The following is a 25,347-nucleotide window of genomic DNA, read 5'->3' as shown; positions in this document are numbered from 1 at the left end:
TTCTTTTTTCAGAATTTAATTTCACAGGAAATTCCAATTTTTATTTTCTTTCCTTACATTTTGGAATTGAATTTCTTTCAAACTCACGGAATTTCCCACGAAATGGAAAATCTGGCAGTCACCCAGCTTGGGCCTCTCCCCTCTGAGTCCGGGGGGCACTTTGCTACTGGAGGTGCCTTATTTCATATGAGACGGAAAACGGAGGCCCAGAACAAGAAGACTCTCCAAATCTGTCGTATAGCTTCTACCTCCCCGCACCCTTGAAATCTATGGGAGTTTTGGCGCTCACGTCAATAAACCCTAACCTCCCCATTCAATTGCAGGTATAAAAGAGAATCTTTCACTTTGTGCCCTGCAGTGTTACTGTGACCGGCTAAACAGCTGCTTGGTTTTAGGTAGTGGCCCCAATAGATCATACCTGCTTTTGAGGTGCTTTGGCTTTCCGGTGCTATATAAGTGGAAGGCTAGAATCACAGACATCTGTAAAAATATTCCACAACTCCCCACCGCAGTTGTAGTATTCATGCTGTAAAACACTATATGGAATGACAATGGTATGGCAAATAAAGCCCATTTTTAATGAATTATGATCATGTTTTATATGCATTCACAGCAATAAAGCAATAGGAAGTGCTGGCTTTACTGATGTCAAGATCCCAGCGCTGCAGACTGCAATAGTCTATTTGATAGGACTTCTGAAACAATAAGTTTGGTGGCTGTTAGCGCTTGGGAAAGCACGGAACTCAGTGCTTTGGGTAATGCCAGACATAGCACAGTCATAAATTGTTCAAGTCACACAGACACCTGCCCATGTGCCTAAGTCCTGTCTTGCAGTATATCCTGCTGCCCCCACAATGGATCCACACACCCAGCTCTGTCACTGCATCAGCAGCCTGGGTTTCTTTCCATCCCTGGCTATTCCGGCATTGGGCTTAGCCCTGAACAGAGTCATGTGGATTCATGTCATTCTGGAGAAGAGGACAGCAGCATGATCTAGTGGCTAGGGTGCTAGCCTGGGACTTGGGAGATGTGGGTACAAGTCGCTGCTCTGCCACAGACATCCTGTGTCACCTTCAGTTTGTCTCTTAGCCTATCTGTGCCTCAGTTCCCCATCTGCACAATGGGGACAATAGCCTTGCCCTACCTCCCTGGGGTTGTGAGGTGCTCAGATACTGTTGTCATGGGGGTCCAAGATGGAGAGATGTTCACTAATTACTCCATGGAGACAGGAAAAGGTACTGCACTTATGAGACATGTTCAGTGTCAATGCAAGGCCCCAAGGCGGTGAATGAAACCGCCATGAAGTAAAGCCTACAGGCTCTCTGTGGAATTTCCCTCTGCTGATAGAAGGCCTGCAGTAAAAATTGGCTTCCCCTAATTAGTGGACTTAAATGTAGGCTGGATGCATTCACTATCTGCTTGTCTCTTCAGAAGCCTTTTCTGCCTGTGGGCTGGCCTGGGAAAACTCTCATCCCAGAAGTCATGGGGACTCTATACCCCAGGCCGCCTGGCTTTTTTGTGAGGGGGTAGAGGCTAGGGGGAATTTGTGTAAGCATCACACCATCTTCTAGGGGTCATGTCCAACTAGTGAGACAGGGGCCTTCCAAACCAAGCACCTGGATCAGGAGACCTCGCCAGCCCAGAGACGTATTTCTGCCCCATTGACAGGGGCTAACAATTTGTTATGACATCTCCAGGGACTCCCCTGGGCCCCAGGTTCAAACCCAGATCTTCTTTGCAGTGACTGAAAGTTACCCCCATCTAGTGACTGCCTGGTGGCTTACATGCAGTAAATTAGCGCTCCTCATCCAGTCTCTAGTGGGCAAGTGTCCACATCACTGAAAATGTGGCCCTAGTGGGCAGCTGAAGCAAGGAGGCCCAGAGCTGCTTGGGCCAGGTGGCTGAATAACCGCCTCACCCTTTTGATGTGCACCTATGACAATCTCCGGTACACGCCATCCTGTTTCTGAAAGAGTTAATGGGAGTAAGCGAGGCCAATTTGCTCACCTGGCTGCACTTGGGGGCTGGGCCAGGCCCAATTAAGGCTAAACCCAGCTGGGGAGGAGCTGGGTGGTTGGTACAAAGCAAAAGGGGACTCCAGGGAGCAACCTGACTAGAGAGTGGAGAGACTGGGAGGGTGAAGGAGGATGTCTAGGGGACAGTTGGCCCTGGGATCTGCTCCTGTATACAGAAGGCTAGGGGAGAGCTCTGATAAAAGGCCAGGACCTGGACTTCCGGGGAGAGAGCCGTGGGAGGTGTTCAGTGGAGGACAGCAAGGGAAACGTAAGAGGGATGAAAGGTCAAGCCGGAGGAGGGCTGAAGTTGGGTAGAGTTTGTACCTTTGCCTTGGGATTTACTGGGGGATTCCAGGGAAGAGCCCGGGCCCTGAGAGAAGGCTGAACTATAGAGGCTGCGGGTAGGAGGAGGTCCAGGGAGGCGGCAGCAAGGATACTGGCAGAGCAGACTGTGGCTGCTGGACTGAGACCTAGTGTAGTGGGAGGGCCTGGGTTCCCCTACATGGGGCCAGAGAGCGGGATAAGGACCACTGAACGCTCTGACCAAAGGGGTGAAATGGCCATGGGGCCCAGAGTTGGGTCCAAAGACCAGAGGTAGGGACATTGGACGCATGTTTTGGACTTTGTGACCTTGGAAGGGGTGGAACTAAATCACAGCCTGGCTGGAGGGCTGAGTCCCTAGAAGAGGCAGACTACCGTGGGATGACAGCAACCATCAGCGGGACGCTAGAATGGAAAGAGCAGCTGCTATGCCGCGCCCAGCCAGGAGGAGGGGCACCAGCCGTGAGTATGCTCTTCCACAAGGGATAAAATCCCGGACCTTCACTACCACAGTACAGGCTTCTGCCACTTGAGCTCAAGGAGTAACTCCATCAGCTGGTAGCAGTAGCAGGCCATCCTCCATGTGGACCAGCCATCGGTCATGACACTTAGCCAGTGTGTTACCCGTGCTGTAGCTGTATTAGCCGGTGTGTTACCTGTGATGTATCTTTTCCTGTGGAGAAGTAGAGCACTCTCTGGGCTCCAGGGCTCTGAGCTCAGCAGATTTCATCAGGACTAACCTCAGCAGATTATTTACTTTTTAAGGCTCAGGTTACAAAAGACTTTGGAGATGGAAGTGCCTCAGTGGGAGGGCTTCTCAGGAGGACCCTTAGCTCTGGATGCCCCCCCCCCCGCCTTTATCCACTGGATCAGCCATTGCAGCTCAGTCTCACAGGAAAGCCCGCTGGGCAAGCTCCGGCTGTCTGTGCTGCTGCAGGGCACAGCTGGGAACATCTCCTTAGGTCTAGTCACTCAGGCAGCGGGCTCTATGGTCCATGTACGACAAGCGCCTTCCCCAGAGTCACCTGGAGATGTCCCCTTCCCTGGGGGAGTCGGGCGCTGATAGCTGTACCCTGTGATGGGTTAGAGCCCATTCTCCCTCCTAAATGTTAAAGGCTGGATCTAGGCACGCATCAAACAACGTGCTGGAGACAGAACTGCACCAGGGATGCCTCCCCTTGGGGCCAGGCTGCTATGCTCTGGCTTCCCGAGCTCCTCGCAGAGTCTGGATGGGCAAATCTCGGCCTCTGAGCTCTCTGCAGTGGGAAAGGGATAGGGGCTCTCTTTCCCTGTTGGCACAGCGGTGAGGTATGTTTTACGGCCCTGGGACCGTCAAAGTCCATCCCCAGCAGAGTGCCTTCCGTTGAATAACACTGAGCTCCTGCAAAGGGCTTTCCTGCCCAGGGCAGGTGGGAATCTGGGCTTTGTAGGGGACGGCACGCTACGGTTTGATATGCTAGCCGAAATAAATGCACTGATCCACAGGAGACTTCCTGCGTAATAAGCAGGGAGGGAGCTATCCCTGTACTTCACACTCTCTGCACCTCACCCATCCCTCTATGGCAAGAAAAGCCCTTCCCCTGGTCCCCAGCGTGAGAGGCAGAGATGGTACTAGACCCCAGTTCGCCTCCCTCTCACACGCACTTGCTGTTTATTACCTGGTGGTGAGCGTGCAGCAGGTCAGAGCATACTGGAGTGTAGCACTGCCTCTTCCCAAGGAGGTGTAGGGGGAGCTCTGCCCTTGAGGGCAGGAGCTGGGGGGTGGGGGAAGCACATTGCAATGCAGACCTCCCAACACTGTAATGTCCAAGCGACCGTGGCCTTTGGGGAAAGTCACCTGCCCTGGCTTGTGACTATCAGAACTGTTGAATTGTGAAACGGGAGGGAAGGGGGGGGGGATCAGCAGTTTGAGTGACGTCCCAGTCAGGGGACAGACGTTCACAGACAAGCATTTCTAGCGCATGCCATCGCCTCCAATATATTTATGTCCCATTCATTTTTGGATCTTTCCCTTTAATACCAAACCCAGAAATAACAATGCCGTTTACAAAGCTACACACACACACGGCATAAACCGCTTCAAATGCAGTTAAAGGCACTCGATGTTAAAAAGCCTGATGAACTGTGTCAAAAGCCAAATATTTGGTATCCTTATCATGACCCACCCCACCCTAATACACCTGATCCAAGTGTGAGAGGGGGACAGGTCCTACCATGAAGCTGACAATAATAAAAACTGAACACATCCTGGGAACAACAATAACAATACCTAGCTCCTGCCCTCAGTAGATCCCAGAGCACTTTGCAAAGGGGGGGGCACTATCACTATTTTACAGGTGGGGAAACTGAGGCACAGAGCGGTAATGTGACTTGCCCAGCAGAGGAGTGGCAGACCTAGGAATAAATCCTGGTCTCCTCCGTCCTGGTCTCACGCTCCTTGCGCTCTGCTATATGGCTTCAATAGTATTTGCATATAAGCAGGGCTTGGTAAGATGCAGTGGGTGCTTGTAGCGGGATGGTCACCCTGCTCTGGCTCAGAAGGGGTTAAAAGCCAGCCCTTGGGGAGGGTTGGGGCTGAGAGCCAATCAGAGAAGGCTGGGAGGCAGCCAATCAGGGCCAGGCTGGGCCCTATAAAAGGGCTGCAGGGCCAGAAGGTAGGTAGTCTCTCTCCAGCAGGGGCAGGGGCAGGGGCAGGGGCAGGGGCAGGGGCAGGGGCAGGGGCAGGGGCAGGGGCAGGGGCAGGGGCAGGGGCAGGGGCAGGGGCAGGGGCAGGGGCAGGCTTCGGCTTCCAAGGCCTGAGGGGGCACTGGGGCTGTGGGACGCAGCCAAGGAAGGACGAGGCAGCTGGTTTAACCCCTTTGCTGATGATGAGTGGCCAGTTCAGACTGCAGTTTGCCCCTGAGGGATGGGGCTAGATGAAGACTGGCAGTGGGTTGGTGAGGTGGGATTGGGGTTCCCTGGGAGGACCCTGAGAGTGGGGGCACTGCTGTGGGGGAGTAATCCAGAGAAGGGGCACTGCAGGCCGGGGGGACAAGGGGCCTACACTGATGCCAGTGGTAAGACAAGTAGTGACAGCAAGAGAAAGACTGGCCAGCAGCAGGCGCTCTGGAGCTGGAAGAGCTAATTCCCAGTGTAACCAGCAGGAGGTGCCACAGCGGTGGGTCTCGCCTTGCTACAGTGCTCTGTGTGAGGGGAGAGGATTCCCTAGTTCTGCATGTTAGGCCTCTGGCTCCTGGATGGCTCTGTCCCTTGAATAGCAAAGAGGAAACCGGCTTCAATCTGTTTCTGTGGGGGAGGATCAGATGCTGCTGGGGACCGGGAAGTGCAGAACTGTTAGATGCGCTGCTAGCAGCAAGCAAGCTCAGCTACCCTGCCGGGGTGGATGATAGCAAAGGGCTGTGCAGCTGGGGAAAGGGACCCTTCGTGCTCATAGCTGGCTCTCTGCTAAGGAGCAAGGATGTGAGTATTAGGGGCCATGCTCTGCATTGGTGCAGGTGTAACTACCTTCGCCACATTGGGCAAGGTCAATGGCTGGGCGAGGGTTAAAAAGGAGCTAGCCAGAGATCAAGCTGTAACAGGTTTCTCTGGGCGCTCCCAGCATGGGCGGGTTCGTTACGGGTCGGGGCGGCATGGCTTTCTGGGGGTACTGAGCGAGCCTGCAGGTCTGGATTGTGAGTGAGGCCAGGTCTGGAGGGCAGAGAGAGATCTAGAGCAGGAGGTGGAAGCATACTCAAGGTGGGGAGTCTCTGCCTTCTCAGCTGGGTCCCTCCTGGAGTTTTCCATCTCCTTCATACCCAAGATTCAAGGAGGTGCAACCTCTGCCCCCATGGGCCCAAAGTGGAGAAAAAGTTCACAGAAATCTCTGCGAACCAGAGCCATGGAGCTAGGCTCAGAGAATCCATCTCAGGCACCTGTCTTTGCTGCAAGGATTTTCCAGCCAACCCAGTCGTGGGGCTGGGGGCTGCCTCAGCAGCAGGGACGGTAATAGCTGTGACCCATGCCCGCTGTAGAAGCAGGGGAGTTGCTGTCTAGGAGAAACCCCTTGGGCTTGGGCATTGGGACAGACGTGTTGAAGCTAAGACCACAAACTGTTTCTCCTGCACCTGACCTGTGAGGAAAGGATGGTTTCCAGGTGACCCCCTGGCCATACTGTTTGCAACTCCAGCTAGCAGAATGGCTGAGGCGAAAGCAGAGAAAGACCGTGAGGTTTTCCAGATTTCTAGGCAAACGGATGCTTAGGAGGCCATGATCCGGGGTTTCCAAGGAGGTGAATTAACTATCGCTCCGTGGCTTCTGCACGGGATACGGCCACATCCTGTCTGAAGATGCCCCAGAACCCACGTGCCAGATCAGACTAATCAGTTCAAATATATATATTTGCAACCACCTTTTATTCAGATCTTTGTTGGGTTTACAGAGACGTAGGCTAGTCCTGGGGTTAGGGTACTAGCCTGGGTTTGGGAGAGCCAGGTTCAAGTTCCTGTTCTGCCACAGACTCTGTGTGACCTTGACCAAGTCCCTTAGGGCCAGACTTTTAAAGGCGTATATAGGTGCCTAGATAAGCACTGGGCACTTGTGAACATCCCACTAGGCATTAGCCACCTGAATACCTGTACAAATCTGGCCCGACCTGGGGGCAAAGGGGATTTCCTTCTTCAATGGGTTCCAGATAAATCCAGCCTTATACAAACTGCCAGGGGAGAAATGTCTTCCCCCGTCACACATGCCATCTCCCTCTGGTCCAGAAACAATAACGCCCCCTCCCGGCACCAAGCTGAGTCATCCCTTCCCACCACCATTTCTCTGCCCCCGGTAGCATTGTGCGTGCTGCTGGGAAACACAAAGGGCAGATGTGTCTGAGGCAGGAGGCTGGAAATCAGCTTGGGGGCTTGGATCCAGTCTCTGTGCATGTGAGAGACAGCAGAGATTGTGGCTCATCTAAAAGGGGACATCTCATCTCCTTCCCCCCTCCCTCTCTTCCCCTGGGTGCCAAGGAGCTTGGCCGGTTTGAACCCAAACTCACTACTCCGGGACCCATCGCTGGCCCTAATGTTGCTGGGGCGCGAGGATGATCCTGTCCTTCAAAGGGCCGGCCTCCAACTATGACTCTCCTCTCCCTCTCACAAAGCAGCTGCTGCTGCAGCACTGGGCTGCAGTATTTTTCCCTGGCATTGCAGTGGCTCCCAGAGCAGGCGTCTGGCTGATGGCTGGGCTCCAGCTGTGTGGGCAGAGGCCTTGCCCAGCCTGCAGATGGAGTCAGCAGCGTCTTTCCCCTCCAAGAGCCCCCTCTCTGCCACACTGCGGCTGGGCACCTTCTCATGGTTGGGCTGGCAGATCGCACCAGGACTGAGGGGCTGCCACATGCTGGCACTGCCCAGGGCGTGGGGGGTGGTGGTAAGGGATCTGAGGTGGCACAAGACTGTCTTAGCAGTGATTCAGGCTCTGAGGAACTCTGTGCAAAGGACAGGGTCCTACGCACCTCACCTATGGCCAGGCCCATTTCTGCATACCCAAACCAACCCCTGCCTGCAGCCCCTTTCTCCTCCGACTGCAGCGGCTCTCACAGCTGGTGCCTGAGGAAACAGGCCAGACCTTGAACCCGGGATACAGCCGAGAGCCAGCAGAGCGGAGAATGCAGTGCCAGCAGCAGAGTAGCTGCCAGGTCCTGTGTGCAAGGGCCTCTGGCTCCCATGCGATAGTACCCAGGCCTGGGGATGCCAAGGCCGCTACACCCCTGGCTGCTCCTGGGGTATTGCTGGGACTTGCTCGTCAGCGGCACCCTGCTCCTTGCAAGGGCTAAGGTGCATCGCCGTGTTTGGAGCTGGTTGATGGGAGGGTGCTGGAGAGGGGATTGCTGGCACTCCTTATCCTCTGGCTCGGCGCTGCCTGGCAGGAGCCATTTTGACCCTCCTTTTGTCAGTGGTGCTCTAGGGTTGGCAAGAGCAGCCCCCTGAACGCACAGGTTTGGAGAGAACAAGCTGGCCACGTGAGGGATTCTGGCTTTGCAGCCCCAGCAGAGTCCTCTCAGGGCAGCCACGCAGGTCCCCACTGCCAACCTGCCCCAGGCCCTGCAGGCTGTGGATGGGCGGCTGTCTCTGGCAGTTTAACTGCCAGCCTCAGTACCCTGCAGTCAGTTTCCTCCTCCTCCACCACCCCCAGCTCTGCAGCAAGCTGCAGTCTGTTTGATCCTGGGCTTCGAAGATCTGCCGTGAGCCATCCGAGTGGCGTCTGCCCGCAGTTCCATCAGATCCAATGCTACATCTCCTGCCCAGTGAGAGCTCTTGGTCAGAGGTTTAGGGCAGGCCCCATAAATTGCCTTTGCTGTCCACCAGTTCCTTAGTTAAGGGAGCTGTTAAAAGTGCGCCTCTGAGCTCTGGTAGGGCTGCTGAGCTGTTCAGTGCCCTCCCCTGGCTGCTGCATGGCCCCTGATAGAATGCACCTTTTTGCTTTATGCAGTCCACGGCACCAGAGCCGCTGCCCAAGCTCATAGCCCGCGTCTAGAATAACAACAATAGCAATGCCTAGCTCACCTACAGCGCTTTCCATCCACTGATCTCAAAGCGTGTTACCAAGGAGTTCAGTACCATTATCCCTGTTGTGCAGGTGGGGAAACTGAGGCACGGAGGTGCCATGACTTGCCCAAGCAGCGCTAGTCTGTTACACAAGCGGCCGAAAGCAGCTCACAGGTTTGGGCTGAGGCGATTTTGTTCAGATTTATTTACTCCTTGTCCGTTGTGGGGCTGAGCTAGCACCGGCCCTGCTGCACCAGATCAGCCCACTGAGATTTGCGACGGCCTCTGGTGCCAGCCAATACGAGCAGAGGATTTCTGAAGCCCAGTGTCTGCTTCAGAGGAAGGCAAAGAATCCATCGGCATTCTTCAGGGCAATTGTGGAATCTTCTGTAGAGAGGAGGCTGGAAACCCTTCCTGACCCCACAAACTATACCCTGAAGCATGAGATTTGTTTCAAATACCCATGTCTCTGGTACCTTAGAGGCAGAAGGCCAGTGCTCAAGTGCTTCAGTCTCCCTAGCAAGCCTGATGTCCAACATAACCAATGCTCTTGACATGTGCATTTAAACACGGGGTGGGGTGGGGGAGGTGTTGTTTCTGGCACTTAGCGAGCAAGTCCTGACCACAGCTTGATGCCCATTGACTCACGGGCAGGATGCCAGATTAGAGGGACAAGCAGACGGCTTTGATCTGGCATATCCAGTGTGGCCATATGGAATGTCATTATGGCCCTCGCCTCTCAGGACCTCCACATCTCTGACCACAGGGAAATCGGCTGTCAAGGCAGCTGTCGGGTAAGGCCTGCAGCCAGTGCAAGTCAGAGGTTGGGGAGATGTAGGGAGGGGAACAGATGGGGCTGTAATGCAAGGGTCTGACTTCATCTGACAAAGATGCCTCTGCCCAGGGAGGCTGGCTGTGTGCCAAGTGATTTGGGTTAATTACAGCGATACCACCTCTGGGCTCCGTGCGCCATAGTGAGAGCAGGAAAGGGGTGATGAGTGGCAGAGGTGGGGTGCACTCAGCCTGCAAGAAGGCTGCCCCACTTTGTCTGAAGATCACTCAATTCTTCACAGAACAAGCCAGCCAACCAGTAATGGGGCTGGTCCTCTCGGAGAGACCCTCCCCCTTCCCCCCCCCCCCCAGACCTCAAATACAGCCTTGGTCAGACAGGCCACTTCCTGAAGGCTGGATGATCCTGGCCTGGGAATGAGGAATAAATTGATGCAGGCCATAGTGCAGCAAGTGGCATGCTGCCCTCGTGCATATGTGCTGCATGGGCAGGAGTCTGCAGCACTCGGAGTGAGAATTTTTATCCTCAAAGGAGCCCTGGATGTCTGAGTACCCCAAGCCCCCAATACGCTAGGCCTCCCCAAGTACTGCAGTACCCCAAAGCCCCCAGTACTACAATATCCCAGCCTCCCGGCCCCTCCAATACTGCAATACCTCAGCCCCTCAGTACTGCAGTACCCAGATACCCTGCAGCAAACCCAAAAAATCCATAGCAATAGATCACATCCCTTGCACTGACTACAGCTGAGGCACACCCGGGGGAGATAATGGCAAAGGGTTTCAGGAGAATCTCTGAAGGGGAAGGAGAAGAATCAGAGAGTGGAGTTACTGGGAGGGACCGGCTGGATTCGTTGCGGCACTCGCTCCTGCCCTCCCTAGCCGCCCCCCACTCCACGGGGCAGGCCTGCGCTGCAGAAATCCGGGAGTGCCCCGCTTCCCGCACCGCATGTCTGCGAGGCGGGGAGCGGGTGGGACATGTCAACGCAGGTGACTGTGCCCCGCTGTGCCAGTGTCTGGATGAGAGACATGTCCCGCTCCAGGGCCCAAAACACAAGAGAGGCAGAAATCGCACAGGAACAGAAAGGAGCAAAGCCATCGCTTCAGAACGCGAGCTGGAGAAGCAGCCCCGACCTTGGGGAGAAAGGAGAGAGACGTCACGCTAGTGGGCAGCCTGCCGCCGGTTCAGGGAGAACAACCCTGCCAAAGACAGCGGCACCACGGACGCCAGAGAGCCTTGTCCTGGAAACGCTGCACTCCTCTGGTCCCTGGACACCCTGCCTCATTTTGAAATTCTGGCCACCCTGGTCCAGCTTGCCGTGCCCACTAGGTCCGACTGGGCTGAAGCCGTGTGTGTGGTGGGGGGAGGAGGGGGCACAGTAGATGCATGCAGAGAGCAAAGGTGGATGCATGGGGGAGATGTGCCAGGCTTAGGGATAGGGTGGGGGCGCTGTCTGGCCCCAGGGTGAGATACGGGCAGGGTAGATCAGGACGGAGCGCAGAACACCTGGAGGAAGGTGGGGACCGCTCAGCTAACAGCACTCCTGCAGGGCCTGTGCAGCAGCCATAGCGCATACAAGCTCCAAAAACTCTAGTAGCTCCAGGCGAGCTGGAGCCAGACTTGGCTAGAGGATACTAGGTCCCAAGGGGACCTGGATTCATGAGTGGGACCCCTAGGCATTATCACAATACAAATAATGAAGAATTGTAGGGTCTGAAATGGTGGGGGGGGGGGCTTGGACTCTTGAACCCTTCCTGCCGACCCCTCGACTGGGAGAAGCCATCTCACCTGGGACAACATGCTACGCTTGTTACTCAGTTAACCCTTTCAGCAGCCACAACCACTCCCTCCCCACCGACTAGTGCATCCTGGGACCCAGCCCGGGGACTGACTGTGCTTTTCTGAAACGGGGTCCAGTATGGGCTCCGCGGCTCTCCTGCAGGGTGGGGAAGCAGCAAAACGAGGAGCTCTGATGAACTTCCTGTCTGGAAGGCCAGCAGCATGCTGCCCGCGTGTGTCTATTAATGACTCTAATGGAACTACTCTGTATTTACACCACTGTAACCAAAAGAAAAATCAAGCCTATTCGCTTTAATATTAGACAGATGGGTTGGACAGAGTGTACCAGCCATTTACGGCCCTCTACTGGAGGTCCTGCTGCCTTGGTCCCCTAAGAAGCTGTCCTTTTTGAAGAGAAAAGCAGCAAATTCTAGCCCTCCAGGAGTTGCCTGGAAAGGCCTCCCAGGATCAGCTGCTGGTGGAACCAGTGAGATTTGGTCTTTCAATGGCTAGAGGGCCTGGAGTACGCACAGGCCAATGAGGGGCCAGCAGGCCAGATAAAAAGAGTTGGCTGCTACTATCTAAAGCAGTTCTACAAGAGGCTGGGACAGGGTGGGAAGACTCTCCCTGTCTTAACCCAAGAAACCTGGACCAGAGAAGGACTGTTAATAAGTACTTTAATGCCCAAGTGGCCATCTTGAGGTAAGTGTTAATTTATTTTCTGCAAAATTAAGGTGAGCTTGTTCTATTGGATGCCTCAGGTGAGCCTGTGACAGTCAGATATAACTACGGTCATGAAAAAATGTGTTTGGTGGCCATTTCATCCCACAAGACCAGATGTTATCATCATATGCATGCTTGTATGGCCTCACCACTTTGGGTCTGTTATCCTCAGGCCAAGCTGCTCTTACATTTCTATTTCTATTTTTACTAAGAATGAGGGGAAAAAGCAAACTGCTACCATTTCACTTCTGTAGCTTCTAGAAAAAAATGCAATTCAAATGGCTACGGGGGAGTATTCCTCCTCTGTTCTTGATTACCCTTTTTATTGATAGTCTTCACCACTCTTGAGGGATAAGGTCTTAAATAAGTGATGGGGACAAATCATAGGGCTACAGCCAGCTCATTAGATATCTTGCATGTATCTTCCAATCCATCATTCTTCTGAATTAATTTGCCTCTCTGGGTGATTTGCATGGCACTAAAGTGACTGACCGGCTAATTTAAAAGTTAGCAATGAGGTGGCCTATAAGAAATAAAACTTGTATGTCACCCTGGGAGGCAATGTGTTTTATTTATAACCGAGCAAAAGCAGAGCAATCTTTCACGGAGCCTTTCAAACGAGTACAGTTTGCTTGACATAGGGTCTGATCCACCCGCCATTAGCATCAATGGCAAATCTCCAGTTGACATTGATGGTGCAATAGTGGAACTGTAAGAAAAGTGGGCTAAATACCTCACACAGAGGTAGCACTGTAGCACTTCAGTGTAGATACTGCCTACACCGATGGGAGGGGTCCTCCAGTCAGCATAGTTAACCCATTTCCCTGAGAAGCAGTACCTAAGGCAATTGAATAATTCTTCTGGCTATACCGGGAGTTAGGTTGGCTTAACAACATCTCACAGGGGTGTGGATTTTTCACACCCAAGAGAGACATAGATATGCTAATGCAAATTCCCAGTGTAGACCAGATCTCAGTTAAGCCATATTAACTCTAGGGCAGGTCATAGGTATAACCAAAGGCAAAATTTGCTTCAATATGTCTAATTTTACATCTATAGCTGTCCTATACATGTGATCATGCTACAGAAATAACCTGAAGCCCATAAGGAAATTAATGGCATGTAAATACATTGCCAAGGGGAGTTGTAAACCAGCATGCATATTTAATAGGACTGGTAACATAAGAGCAACCTGACTGGCTGATGAAGAATATGACTGGGAGGATATTGCCAGTTTAGCTACCCAACACTGGCTGTTAACCAATGGGAAAGACTCACTAGGCAAACAAACAGCAACACATTTCACAAGAGCAGTAATACACTTCAAGATGAGCAGCAAAAAGGGATACCTGTTCTCAGCTGGCTGAAGGTACTTGGCCTTCAGCCTCAGGTCTTACAAAGAACCAGTGATGGTGTGGGTATCTCGTGTAACATGCATATGTTGTGATGTGATACAGCTCCCACTTTTCAGATACAGCTCCCACTATCTAAGATGTGGCCCCGCACTATTGTAGTATCTGAACACCCCATAGTCACTACTGTATTTATCCTCACTACACCCCTGTCAGGCAGGGCAGTGCTGTTATCCCCATTGTACAGATGGGGAACTGAGGCACAGAGAGACTAGTGACTGTGACACTAAGCACCTCTGTATTCACACCCTACACACTATTGTAGTAATCTTTGTACAAAACACACCTTGTGAAGTATCATTTGAAAACTAATAATTCCATGATCATTAATATTCTTGTGTGATGTATATAAACATTGGATATTAAGAGTTATGGATATGTGCTAGAATTATGACTCAAGTGTGTTTAACCCAGGCATGCCAGGGGAGCTAGTAAACAGGTCTGCCTTAGACAAAGGAACATGTTTTCCCCACCTGGGAGTTATTTCCAAAGCTCTCTGAAAGACAAGAAGAATGTATTTACATATCATGTAAACAGTCCCATCAAGCTAACAAGGGGTGGAGGCAAACCTCACACTAACCTCACGATGGCAGTTGTCTGTCAGTCTCCAATGAAATTAAGCAACGTGCAACTAGAAACAATAGAAGCTCCATTTACATAGAGGACCAGCATGGGGATGGGAAGCCCACAGGAAGGGAAAAACCAGCATGAGATCATCCTGCCTCTTGAAACAGTCATTGAACTTTGGACGATATAAGCAAGGAGAGAAGCCATCTTCGGCATCCAGCCCTAGCCAGACGCAATGGAACAGAGCTCTTACAAGCCAAGAAAGATGTGTCCTTCAACTAAATGGGGGGGCAGGGGGTTAAGGTCTCTGGAAACTGAATATAGGTGAGAAACCATCTTTCACCAAGCCTGTACCTTGCTAGATTAAGTTTTAGAGCTTTAGATGTGTGTTATCACTTTTATTTGCTTGTAATCCTTTCTAACATCATTCCTTTTACTTGGCATCACTTAACCTATGTTCTAGAGTTGTTAATTTTGTTTTACTATTAATCTAAACCACTAGTGCTGTGTTGGAATTAAAGTGACTCTTCATTTCAGTTAATGTGGCAAGTTAGTGGGTTTTGTGTGTTTTAGAGGAACAAATGAACCTTATGATTTCTCTGCACTGTCCAGGAGAGAGCTGGACATTGCAGACCACATGGTTTTGAAGAAATCCAGGACTTGGAGTGTGCTGGGGTCACCTTGCTGGTTGTAACCCAGGCTGGTGCAAGCCAGAGTGTGATAGTGGGGTGTTGCCGGCAGGCTGCTGGTGTGTTGCTGGACCAGGGCTGTAGTTCTACAAAGACACTCGGGGTACGATCTACATACTTGTTGCTGACTATGCTCCCAACTACCAGGCTAGCGCCCCTGTCACTGGATTACCCTTCCTTTCTAGGGCCTGATTTTCCCAGGGCAGCTGCTCTGCACTTCTGAAAGTCAGGCCTCTAACATAGTGCCACCTGGGACCCCAAATCACTAGTCACTTCTGAAAAGCTGGTGACAATCTCTACAGCAACACCTGCCCTAGGACCACGTCCAATACAACTCCTAGCTTAATGTATGTCCAGCACAAATTTGTTCAATCTTTACTTAAAGACCCACTTTGAGTTGACAACTGATTTTTGCTGGTCCATTCACTGATTGCTTATGAGGGGCTCCACTGTGTCCATTCAGCCACACGTAATCTATTATACCATTTACGTGCACTAGAAATTGGCTCAACGCATGTTCTCTAGGCCTAAAATGATTATTCCCTAAGCATGCCCATCACTGTAAAGCAGGCTTCATTGACTTAGGAACAGTGGGGAGGCAGTCACTTGGTTCAATGCACAGATAAGACCTCATTCTTAAAAGCAGGGCCCAGCCCTGCAACGTTTACTCAACCAAAGAAGCCTCCATGAGTGTTGAAGAATCAGGCCCAATGCCCTTAAACAGAAGGACTTATTCTGTTTTTAAAGATTCCTTTAGGGCACGGTCACAGAGATGCGAGCTCCAGGGTGCCACATGTGTACTATTAAACATGACTACCAAGTGTACAGAGATAGCAGGAGGTAGCCCATAACCTCTCTCCCTGAGCTCAGCAACAGAATTCTGATCAAGGTCAAGGGGAGCAGGAGCAGTTTTTCCAACCACCTGGAGAGTTGCCCCTCCTGGTTACTCAATCTGAAGGGTTGCATTGCAGGGATGCAGGACCACAAATTTTACCGCCACCAGGAGTTCCTTAATGCTCCTGCGGCACTGCGTGGAAGGGCAGATTTTCAAAAGCACTCAGCATATTGAGAGTGGCGCACTTTAAGAAATCTGCCTGAAATCATGGGCACTTGGAAGTCTGATTGGAAGGGTTAGTTGCAGACTCCCTCATCACCCACAATGAAGTCGTCTTGGTTTTGTTTGTGCTGGTCTGAAACAGGACGTGCATCTTTCTGCCCAAATGCCAAAACCTAGGGAAAACTTTGTGTAAGTACTGTAGGAGGGAGTGGATCGTTAGGGAGATGCAGAGCTCTCTCTTTTTAAACTACAGTTTGGGGGGGGGCAGAATAAAAAGGAAAATTAAACCCAAAAAAGGCTTATATATTATGATGAAATGTCAGATTGCATTGTTGGAAGCTATCACTCTAGCCATAATTTCCTTTGTTATATCTAATTTATTTGGGGAGGGGGAGCTCAGACAAATGCAGAATCTTTGCATTCAGTAACACCTCAGCCGTGATACTTTAAGGGCTGGTTCTCCCCTGCCTTGCACCTTGGGTGGTCAATGAGCCTGTGCAAGTGGGTTTTGAAGGCTAAGAAATCAGAATCCTCCATTCATGCTGGTAGCAAGATGCCACATGCTCTCGCACAGGTATAAGGCCCAGATCCTCAAAGATATTTAGGCACCTGACTCCCAATGATTTCTGTGGACATTAGAAGCCTTGAGTATCTGGGCCTAAATAACTACCCAAGGGGCAAGGCAGTGAAGAATCAGCCCATTCGACACTATTCAGGCCAGCTTTTCAAGAGGGCTCAGTTCCAATGTACCCAGCATGCTGAGTGCTTTTAAAAATCTGTCCCACGGGGGTGAGTTGTGGATGGCCTGCCAGCCCTGGGCACTTGATCATTTGTGTGACTATAAGAAGAGTTTCTCGGATTGTGTAGATGTACGTGAAGAGAAGGAGAGTGTGTATGCATTCCAAAAAAACGAATACGAAGCTAAGGTTTGTTAATTCTTTTACAAATCCCAACATGCGAGAGTTCGGCATCCTTCAGCACCATTAGCGTGAGCACCCTGTACCTCTTGTATATATTTGCGGCTTTCACTTGAAAATCATGAACAGTGATGAAGTCCGACATCTAACAAGGAAGCTAAAATAGGGGATGCTCCATATGGGCAGCATGGTTTCAGGTACCTTGATGGAGATTTCCCAAGCAACTCAGTGGATTCTTGACACACGGCTCCCATTCATTCTAATAATAAAGATGTCTACTATATTCCTTTATAGTGTCTCTTTAAACAAAGGCTGTTGTAACAATGGTTTTGTTTCTGATATGTACAGGGCAAGGGTTTGTAAACTTGTCAGAGTCCTAAATCATTTTTAAAGGGTCTAAATGCCCTAAACTGTTTGCAGATTTAAGTCCTTGACTTTGCGGTGCGACACAAGAGTTCATTTCTTTTAAAAGAAACAGTAATAATAAATAGGAAATTAAATTCAAAGAGGAGAAAGAGAATCCTAGGCGTGTGCAATGGCTGAGGGCAATGGACCTGGCACAGCGTTTACAGCCTGCTCGCCTTTAGCTGCACTGTTTACAAACCCATAACCAGCCTGCTCTCCTTTAGCTGCACTGTTAACCCATAACCGCTTCACCGAAGCAATGGGGCTCCGTGTGGGAAAGCTCTATGAACTCAGCAGAGGAACAAGTTGACAATCCAACCCAGCTGGCCCAGGAGAGGTGCAAAAAGAAGCAGACTGCCAACAGGCCAAGGGAGGAAGAAAATAGCCTTAGGACCTAGTTGGGGAGGAGATGACCAGAGATGCTCATTACTCTGCCCTGTATTCCAGGCCCATTGTATTCAGGGACACAAAGGCCGAGATCAAAGTACAGGAACTCCTCACTTAAAGTCAGGTTTCAGAGTAACAGCCGTGTTAGTCTGCATTCGCAAAAAGAAAAGGAGTACTTGTGGCACCTTAGAGACTAACCAATTTATTTATTTATTTATTTATTATCAAATAAATTGGTTAGTCTCTAAGGTGCCACAAGTACTCCTTTTCACTTAAAGTCGTCCCAGTTAACACTGTTTCGTTGCTGATCAGTTAGGGAACATGCTCGTTTAAAGTTGTGCAATGCTCCCTTCTAACGTGGTTTGGCAGCCACCTGCTTTGTCCACTGCTTGCAGGAAGAGCAGCCCATTGGAGCGAGCTGGAATCCCCCAGTAAATCCCAAGGCAAAGGTACAAACTCTACCCCAACTCATCTGCTCTGCACCCCGACACACTGCTGCCTGCTTAGCACATCTCCTTCTACTTGTTGGAAGGCCAACGTGGTTTAAAAACAATCACGCCAGCTCCACTAGGCACCACAGTTGGCTTCTAAAAGATAGGGACAAACCTGGGTCAAACAGGGCAGCTGGCAAATACGGTAACTTCATCTCCCCCCCCCCCCCCCAGCCTCCTCCTGCCCAAAAAAGGGTGGACCGGAGTTTCATGAAATGGTGATAGAAAGGGCTGGGAATCAGGGTTTAACCGTCACTGTCCTCAGATACGCTGGAGAGATTTTACTCAGAATTTACAAGACGCCTGTGGGCAGAGGCCAGACCTGGAAAGTTTCATCCAGGAATGTGACTTTTTTTTTTTTCTGGGGAGAATTATGAGACTTTTTTGCAACCGCATGGGCTGCACAGTGTTTGCTCTCAAACACAACACCGGGTGGGTGGAAGGGGTGACTGGAAGGGGTGACGTACTGGATGGAATGGCCCCAGAAAAGGTATCATCATGACAAGAGTTGGCTGCGAATTCAGAGGCAAGTCTACAAAGTTATCACCAAGGGCTAGAGGGGAGCCAGGCCCGGTGCCTTTCTTTGAAGAGTGGGGCCATGTAAAAGAGGGAGCCATGGCAGGATGATGCTCCGTTGCCTTCTCCACTCAAGAGGTAACCCCATCTGTGCACAGGATCAGTGGGTGGCCTCGGGATCAGGACAACTGTTCTCCATGGCATCATCATCACCACCACCACCACCACCACCACCACCGCCAGAAAAACCTCCTGGACATCCCAGCCCACAATAATCTTCATAGTCAGCATTACCTTGCACAGTGTGGGCAACTGCCCAGTGAACCCATGGGAAAAGGTGGGCAGGGCCAGTGAGGAAGTCCTGCAGGAACCACTCTGGTCAGGAGGCCATGAGGAAGCACAGGACTCCCACGCAGATAGCTGGGACCTATGGTCAGGGGATGAGCTCCACCTCCCAGATAGGACAATTCCAAGGAAATGGAGAGCAAACTCTCTCCAAGGCCTTGATCCTACAACGAAAGCTCTCTGTAGGCAGAATCCCAAGCCCCAATGAAGCCAACAGGGGTCAGATTGCATGGAGCTCTCTGGACAATCACAGTCCAAATTACCTGTGTCCTATGCAGCATTTCCCTGCCCAGGGAGAGAATCTAGCGTGAGTATTATAGATACTCTTATATTAGAGGGATACCCAGCTACTGGTTATCTTACAGATTAAAAAAGCTCTTTTGAGGGAAGAACAGCAGATCGAGGGACGTGATCGTTCCCTTCTATTCAACATTGGTGAGGCCTCATCTGGAGTACTGTGTCCAGTTTTGGGCCCCACACTACAAGAAGGATGTGGAAAAATTGGAAAGAGTCCAGCGGAGGGCAACAAAAATTATTAGGGGACTGGAACACATGACTTATGAGGAGATGCTGAGGGAACTGGGGATGTTTAGTCTTCAGAAGAGAAGAATGAGGGGGGATTTGATAGTTGCTTTCAACTACCTGATAGGGAGTTCCAAAGAGGATGGCTCTAGACTGTTCTCAGTGGTAGAAGAGGACAGGACAAGGAGTAATGGTCTCAAGTTGCAGTGGGGGAGATTTAGGTTGGATATTAGGAAAAACTTTTTCACTAGGAGGGTGGTGAAACACTGGAATGCGTTACCTAGGGAGGTGGTGCAATCTCCTTCCCTAGAAGTTTTTAAGGTCAGGCTTGACAAAGCCCTGGCTGGGATGATTTAGTCGGGGATCGGTCCTGCTTTGAGCAGGGGGTTGGACTAGATGACCTCCTGAGGTCTCTTCCAACCCTGATATTCTGTGATTCTGTGAACAGTGCAGTTTGTTATAAGACTCCTGAAGGCTAGAGTTTTGCCTTCAGTCAGATGCCCATCATGGTGGTTAGAACAAGAAAGTGTGTGTGACTTGTGATGGTTAATGTTGTCATAGAATATCAGGGTTGGAAGGGACCTCAGGAGGTCATCTAGTCCAACCCCCTGCTCAAAGCAGCACCAATCCCCAATTTTTGCCCCAGATCCCTAAATGGCCCCCTCAAGGATTGAACTCACAACCTTGGGTTTAGCAGGCCAATGCTATTGTATTCAAGCAAAGAAAGAAAATATGTGAAAAGTCCACATCACTAGCTTCCAGCTACTGGTCTTTGTTCAAGGAATGGAAGGTTTACAAGATACATTTAGATTGTAGCCTTTGGGGGTTTTGACTGAGGAAGGAGGGTCGGATGAGACCTTTAGCTTTTCCAAGGAATGCTCTTCAGGAACGCAGCGATACATTGTGCATCCCATCGGTTTCATAACCTACTTTTCACACGCTAGAGAGTGAAAGAGGACAATCTAGTGCCAGAGAATTAAATGCAGCAAAACATTTTAAATGCCACCTCACCCCCCTCCAGGATTATCTTGCAGCACTAGAACCAAAGGATTTTCTCCCCCCTGACGGAGTTGACCGAGCCACAGCTGAGCTGTAGGGTTTTGGAAAATAAAGCAGAGCGAGACTGGTGCAGAGCTGTCTGTTAGCTCTCTGGGTAGGTGATTTCTTGGAACAAAAGCAGGACATAAATCTAATGGGATCATCCCACCAAACAGTCACACCACCGCACTTCAGCCGCACCATCTGCAGACTGGAGCCGAGGCTGTGGTGTGGAGGATTGTTAAATAAGACCCTGCCTTCTTAATGCACAAAGCTCCAGGAGCGCTTTCTCGGTAGCCAGAGCTATTCAAATTGACATGTATTTCTCCCATTCCCACCACTAAGCACACACACACACACACACACAAAAAAATTGAACGATGACTTTTTAAGGTGACATTTTGCCTTGTTTCCATTTAAATAAATAATACAAGGTTAATTAATTTAAAGAGAGTGAAGGATTTACATGATTCATGGCAGAGGGGACTCAGAGGAAGTTGTCACCATTTTATACCGTTTTTGTTGTTAGTTGTTTAGGCATAAAAGTTTCTCGATTAGATTATTATGGCACGAGGAATGCAGGCACTCTGTACAGGAACTCCCCACTTGCCCAGCTGCATACACTCCAAAAATAAGAACCCCTTATTTGGATACTAAGAATAACACCATGGGGGGGGGGAGAATCATAGATTCCCCCCTCCGCTCCCCAGCTAGAGAAGATATCAACCGTGAGCCAAAAATAGCACCTTGGATTCATACACAAGAGCTTATGCCCCCCCAATCAGAGCAACTGCACAAAGAAATACCCTGGTTGCCAAAGTGTCCAGCTCAAAGCCCAGAGAAGAGTCAGCCTTTATCTGAACCATTTCTTTGGGTAGCTTGAACAGCTTCCACCACCTTGGGGGCATGTTCCTGATGGGAAGGGAAAGCTGGGTGCTGCTTGCACGGTATGATTAGATTTTGGGGGTGGGAGCAGGGAGTCCAGAAGGCTTTGCCCTGACACTGCAGGACCTGGCGTAGCAGCAAGGGCTGTCTGTGCCTGCGCAAAATAACGCAGCCAATGTCGGCGAAGGAGCCGGTAATTTTGTGTTTATTTATTATTGGCCCGGGCAGAGATCACTCCTCCTTCTCCCCCCCCCACCCCCGCCCTCCCATGCCCGGAGGCTCTGGGGAATCATCTGGGATGTATTTATTAATTATTATTAATGATGATCATTCCTATGATTATTTATTGGGATAATCAGGCGACCGCTGCCTGCTGGACAAAGCCACTAGGACCCAGAGCCTGGGGAAACGGCTCAGCTTGCTGTCCCTTTCCATCTCCCTCCCCCAGCACTGCAGAAAAATCCCAACCGCCCCCCTCCCTCAATCAAACAATGGCAACACCCCCCCATACACCCCCATTTCCCCATGTGTTTCTCCAGTTTCCTCTGGTTTGATTCCCCTGCCCCCTTTATCTCCCCCCGCCACCCGCAGCTGGCCGTTGATCCTGACTGCAAGGGTCCGGATTGCGCATCTGCAATTCCAAACCCGCCCCCACTTTCTATTTTCTCCTGCAAAAGATTACCAAGACTCTGGTCCGTTTCCCCATCAGATCCTGCCCCCCCCGCCCCCCACCCACACTCCCACATCCAAACAGAGCCCATCTAACCTCCCAGATCCCCCCCCCCCCGATCCAGCCTCCACCCGCACAGCCCGGGGAAGGGAGGGGAGCGATCAGAAGGGGAAATAGACCCACAAGAGAAGCATCCTCTTACTTTCTCCAACCACAGCCTTGAGCCCAATGGGAGCCATGATGCCCTGGTGCCTTGCGGGGGGTGGCGGGGGGGGCTCGTCTCCCCCTTTTCCTGCTGCTCTCTGGTTTGTACAAATCCGCTCGCCCGGGCTGTGCGCTCAGCTGCCTGCGCAGGAGGGGGAGACCGGGAAGCTGAAGATGGGCCTGGGGGGGGGGAGCGGGGGGGGGGGCTGCTGATGATGATGATGGGGAAGAGGAGGTGATGGTGCTCCACGACGTCACCGCTTCGCAGACCAATCGCCTCGGCGGGCTGGTGCCTCCATCACGGGGCTGCGGTGCAGCCCACTGGCCACCTGGGCGAGGGAGGGGGAGCAGCAGCGGGCCCCCCCCCGGGACAGAGAGAGACCCCTCCAGCCGCCGGCGGGCTCTGATCCTGCGCACACAGCAGGGTGCTGGGTGGGGGGATATGTCCGTCTAGGAACAGCCTAGCATCAGCCGCAGTGCTCGCCCTCCCTGCCACTCACCAGGGCTGTATGCTGGGGGGTGAAGATCTTGGGTCCAATTCCTCCCGGGGGAAACCCGACTGCAGTGCCTGGCCTTACACCAGGGCCGGATTGGCAGCCCCTGAGCACAGAGCCTGGTCAGAAAGCATTGCCTGAATCAAAGCAACCCCTGTGCTTTTACAACCAGCTGCTATTCCCCTGCCTGTGTGTTTATTCGTTGCTCAGCCTTGCATTGTTTATTTGAATGGAAACGTTGCAAACTGTAGCTTTGAAAATTCAATGTTTAACTGTAATATTTTATTATTGTTTTTTGCGTATCTGAGCGGGGAGGGGAATGGGAGAAATGAAAGTAGATTCAAATAGCTCTGGCTATAGAGAGAGCATTACTGTATTTATTCCCAGGCTGCATATAAACCTACTCATGGGGATGATTTTTAGATCTGTAGGCAGAGCAGTTAGTGGCGAAAGGCAGCGCTGGACTTTGCCCCTCATGACATCCTGGAGCTGCAATTTGTTTTTCTCTCTGAGAAAACAAAAGGGACCAGAGGAAAAAATCCAGAGAGACAGAGGAGAATCTAGCTCAGGGAGGCAGGGCTTCCTCCTAGACTGCAGGGACAAGGCCCTCCAGAAACGGTTCCCACACCAAAGGCATCTAGGGTAAGATCTCCTTCACCCATACATAACAGGGACAGGAGGGTTGTAAGTGAGCTGACCTGGAGAAGATCTACACTGTGGAGCCATTCCAATAACTTTTCCCCAAAATGCCCGGTCCTGGATTTAAACACATAAATTGGTTAGCAAATAAAGCACCGGGCAGGGAGTCAGGGGACCTGGGTTCTGCTCCCAGTGCTGCAGTGGACCTGCTGTGTAATCTTGGGTAAGTCACTTCAGTGTTTTATATCTGTTTCCCTCCCCTTTGTCTGGTCTATGATGATCGTAAGCTCCTTGGGGGCAGGAACTGGATTTCACTGGGTGTTTGTACAGCACCCAGCATAATGGGGCCCTGGATTTATCTGGGGCCTCTAGGTCCTGCTGCTGTTGTTTTGGTGGTTCTTATTTTATTTTGTGATCCTGTACATACCACTAGCAAAGAAGGGGAGCTTAAAAGAGTCCAGCACTGCATGTGGGTGGGCCCCTGTGCTCCTGCAGACCCCAACTGGGGCACCGATCAAGTAAAGGTGGTGAACCCATGCTCAGTCCATTGCAGGAAGGGGGCCAAAGTTTCAGACGGCATGCAATAGGTGGACAAGACAGAGAACCAGTGGGAAGGAGGGAGTAGGGACTATGGCTTCACAATCAAACAAACAGAGTTTAGCACAAAGATGGAACTCTTCCCAAATCTGGATGCGTTCTAGGATTCCTAAACTGCACATGTATCTATGCCCCATGCGCTGTGCCGTGGTTTTATTGTTATTTGTGACAGATTTGGACTTGCTCTGCAATTACTCATGCATACTGCCTGTTGAGTTGGGTATTGGTAAGCTGGTTATTTGGTGATTCTATTGGGGTGCTACTCGAAGAATATATGGGTTTAGTTTAACAAGGGGCTGTTGGGGGAAAAACAAGCAGGAGGGGAAAGAATGGCTCAAGATAAGCCACTTCTCCGTGAACACTTCAGAGCTGGTGAGAGATCAGGCCAAGACAGGGAAAGGCTGATGAATGCAGAAATCTGGCAGGTTTAAAAGCGAACATGTTCTCAAGGAGGAAGGGGGTGTTTTGATGAGCCAGGCTGTGACCTTGGTCTGCCTAGGTTACTGGCAGGGGATGGTGAGAGGTGTAGATCATTGGTTCCAAATCCTTTTTCTCTGATTTTCTTTTTTTAACATAAACAATGCTGTGGTTTAAGAAGGCCATCTGGTCACTGTGTTCATGGCTGGTCCCCGATTCCTGAAGGGAGGAATTGCATGGGCTGAACCTGGACAGACATGTCGGCTGACCCACAGGGGGCTGTAGCCCAGGGCCGGGTCTCTGAGTTGGAGAACTGCAGCATTTCACCTCAGGAGAGGTAAAAGCCTGAGGCCTGACACCTGAGGGGACACACTCGGCAAGAGGACAGCAGAGCAGCTGGGCCTGGAACTGTGACATTATTTATCATTTGGATGGTGGTAACTGTCGAGGAGCCCCAGTCAGGGCCCTGTTGTGCTAGGTTCTGTACAAACCCAACACAGAGACCCTTTCCTTGCTAGCTCTTATTTACAAAAGAACGGTTTCAGAGTAACAGCCGTGTTAGTCTGTATTCGCAAAAAGAAAAGGAGTACTTGTGGCACCTTAGAGACTAACCAATTTATTTAAGCATAAGCTTTCGTCAACTACATCTGATGAAGTGAGCTGTAGCTCACAAAAGCTTATGCTCAAATAAATTGGTTAGTCACTAAGGTGCCACAAGTACTCCTTTTCTTTTTACAAAAGAATGTACATTTAAGGGCTGTATGTCCCTTTGTTCTTCTTTGATCTCCCGCGTTGCCCAGAGTCAGGTCCCCATTGTGTGGGCGTGGCATGAACACAACAAAAAAAGTAACTCCTGCCCTAGAAGCCTACTGGACAAGATGCCCAGCCTGCAAGCTGAGCCCCCTTATGACTTCCATTATCTTCACTTTGGATAGTGGAGAGAGCATTGAACTGGGAG

General features: G+C 51.0%; 1 protein-coding gene across 2 annotated transcripts in view; it reads right to left on the bottom strand.

Moving 5' to 3' along the window:
* The window catches only part of STXBP1 (syntaxin binding protein 1), a 68,375-nt gene extending 45,954 nt beyond the window's left edge, over nt 1-22,421 (bottom strand). Inside the window, exon 1 of one of the 2 annotated variants that reach the window (XM_048822779.2) lies at nt 22,241-22,421. In XM_048822779.2, coding sequence (XP_048678736.1) covers nt 22,241-22,277 — 37 coding nt within the window. In that variant the 5' untranslated portion in view covers nt 22,278-22,421. The remainder of the gene's footprint in view (nt 1-22,240) is intronic. The other variant, XM_048822780.2, reaches the window with a different exon arrangement.
* Between the last annotated feature and the right edge of the window lie 2,926 nt (nt 22,422-25,347).

The sequence above is a fragment of the Caretta caretta genome, chromosome 16, assembly GCF_965140235.1.
Source record: "Caretta caretta isolate rCarCar2 chromosome 16, rCarCar1.hap1, whole genome shotgun sequence".
NCBI lineage: Eukaryota > Metazoa > Chordata > Testudines > Cheloniidae > Caretta > Caretta caretta.
The sequence above is the reverse complement of the archived record's forward strand: the minus strand, read 5'-3'. Positions and strand labels throughout refer to the sequence as shown.